The sequence below is a fragment of the Poecilia latipinna genome, unplaced genomic scaffold (assembly GCF_001443285.1).
Source record: "Poecilia latipinna isolate Pla-1442-1.1 unplaced genomic scaffold, P_latipinna-1.0 Scaffold4276, whole genome shotgun sequence".
NCBI lineage: Eukaryota > Metazoa > Chordata > Actinopteri > Cyprinodontiformes > Poeciliidae > Poecilia > Poecilia latipinna.
In genome coordinates, this window is record NW_015116892.1 from 10,557 (window position 1) to 13,089 (window position 2,533).

Below are 2,533 nucleotides of genomic sequence, written 5' to 3' on the forward strand. Positions count from 1 at the left end.
TGACGTTTAAAAATCTCACATTTTTTTGGTCGCAGTTTGACACCATGTTCTTGCAGGCGGCGAAGCACAAGCCTCAAATCATCAATGTGATCCTGGAAAGTTCTGGAAAAACAAAGCACATCATCCAAATATGGAGAGCAGCACTCATCCCTCAGACCATCAAGGACCCCTTCCACGCACCTTTGGAAAGCAGCTGGGGCATTCGTAAGGCCAAATAGGAGGCGGACCCACTCATACAAGCCCCAAGGTGTGCTGAATGCAGTCATGTGCCTTGAACTCTCATCAACAAAGCCTTGATGGTATGCACTGCCTTGGTCAAGTAGTGAAAACCAAGAGTAACCCCCCAGATTGTCCAACAGATCTTGGATACGTGGAAGTGGGTGGCGGTCAGCAATAGTTTTTTGGTTCAGTTTTCTAAAATCAATACAGTCGTAAACTCTGATCTTTCTTTCTGACAAAGACGACAGGGGATGAATATGGTGAGGTGGATTTCCTAATCCAATCACGGTCAAGAAGATTTTGGACATATTCTTTCACCTAAGGAGGTGAAAGGGGTTTAGGAATTGCATTATAGGACATCTGGACAGGTGTTTCGTCCTTAATGTGAATTTTCAACTGCAAATTTGGAATGCAGTCAATGTCAGAGTCATGCCTAGCAAAGACTTCCGACTCCTCATACAACATATTCCTGACTAATTTCTGTTCATTCTCCCCCAAGTGAGACAAATCAACAGGAGGATGCCACTTCAAACATGTCTCATCTTGTGTCTCACTGCTTTCTGGTATTAACTGTGCTGTGCATGAGTTTACAGGAAGATGAGGGGTTGTCCATGAATCATTTTGGTTGTACTGAACTCGATTCACCTCTGTGACCTCCTCTAAGTTTCCTATAACTGTTCTCTTACCAAGGTGGAGTATTGAATGGGTATTTTAACAACAGCTGTTAACCCACTGGAAACCTCAACAAGAGCTGGAAAAAGTTCTAGACCTTCAGGGCAGTTATTCAGGTTACGCCGAAGGTTGCCTTGTCCTGAAAGTCTACTCATTTCTAGATTTCTACTTCGTCCTTGAACGTCCAGAAAATAAAGAAAAATGCGTGAGTGTATTTCCTTCCATATTGGTCAGGCTGGAGTCCAGATTGGCAATGCCTGCTGGGAGCTGTATTGCCTGGAACATGGCATCCAGCCGGACGGTCTGATGCCGAATGACAAGACCGCAGGAAGAGGAGATAACTCCTTCAACACCTTCTTCAGTGAGACCGGTTCTGGAAAGCATGTTCCCCGGGCTGTGTATGTGGACCTGGAGCCCACTGTCATTGATGAGGTGCGCACTGGGACCTACCACCAGCTATTCCACCCTGAGCAGCTGATCAGTGGTAAAGAGGACGCTGCCAGCAATTACGCTCGTGGGCACTACACCATTGGAAAGGAGATCATTGATCCCGTTTTGGATAGGATTCACAAACTGGCTGACCAGTGTAATGGTCTTCAGGGTTTCCTGGTTTTCCACAGCTTCAGTGGAGGCACTGGCTCTGGTTTCACCTCCCTGCTGATGGAGCGCCTGTCTGTCGACTACGGCAAGAAATCCAAGGTGGGTAGACTGTGTGAGATTATCAACCATTTAGCATAGTTAGCATAGCTACAGACTACTGTTTGCCTCCATTTCATTAGCATTTAATGAATTAAGGAAAAAAATTACCAACATATTCATATATTGAACTTGTCCCTTGTACCGTCCTCTCCTGAGTGAAATTAAAGCTGCAGTATGTAACTTTTATACAAATATTTTTTTCCACATATTTATTAAAACTGTCATTATGTTGTGACAGTATGATCTGTGAAAAATCTATTTCCTCTGCTTTCTCCCAGTGCTCTCTAGAAACAACCAATCAGTGGCAGGAGAGTTTTAGTGCTGTCAATCACAATCTCATTTGGCTCATCCTTCCTCTGCCTCACTCTGTGCTATGCTGCAGCTACCATAGCCTGTTGTGAATGCTCAGTCTAATTAGCATAGCTACCAAGTGATGGCAGATAAATGATTTTCCTGTAATGATAAGTTGTTTCTCCACCATTAGCACATTTAGCAGTGAGTGAATGAGGTTGATTGACAGTGCTAAGAGTGTCCTACTGGTTCTGATTGGTTGTTTTGGTCAGAACGATGCAGTACCTTAGCTAGCAATAGTAGTTCAGGAAGGAGATTGACTGTTTTCATAGATTATCTGTCTCATAATCCACTGTCACAATATGTTGACAGCTTTAACAAATATGGAGAAAACATACTGCAGCTTGAATACAATGCAACTACAGAGCATTTTTTGAGAAGTCTGGATTGTTTCATGTATATTTTGCATGTTGCCTATGACTGTTGCTCGTGGGGAGAGACATTTCAGTATCTAAAACTAATAGACAAAATGTCAGCAACCTACTTGCATATTGTATGCATACTGAATTTTACTCTTGCATGCAAAATTCATGAGCAGTAAATATTGTACTTGTTATCAGTATTGGAGTAAAGAAAGCAAGGCAGTTGCAAG

General features: G+C 43.0%; 1 protein-coding gene across 1 annotated transcript; it reads left to right on the forward strand.

Annotated features, from left to right (window-relative positions):
- Positions 1-1,027: 1,027 nt before the first annotated feature.
- Positions 1,028-1,603, forward strand: LOC106942442 (tubulin alpha chain-like; the record flags this gene model as incomplete). The annotated part of the gene is made up of 1 exon (XM_015025713.1): positions 1,028-1,603. A coding segment is annotated over exon 1 (511 nt), but the record flags the coding sequence as incomplete, so codon positions are not given.
- Positions 1,604-2,533: the final 930 nt, after the last annotated feature.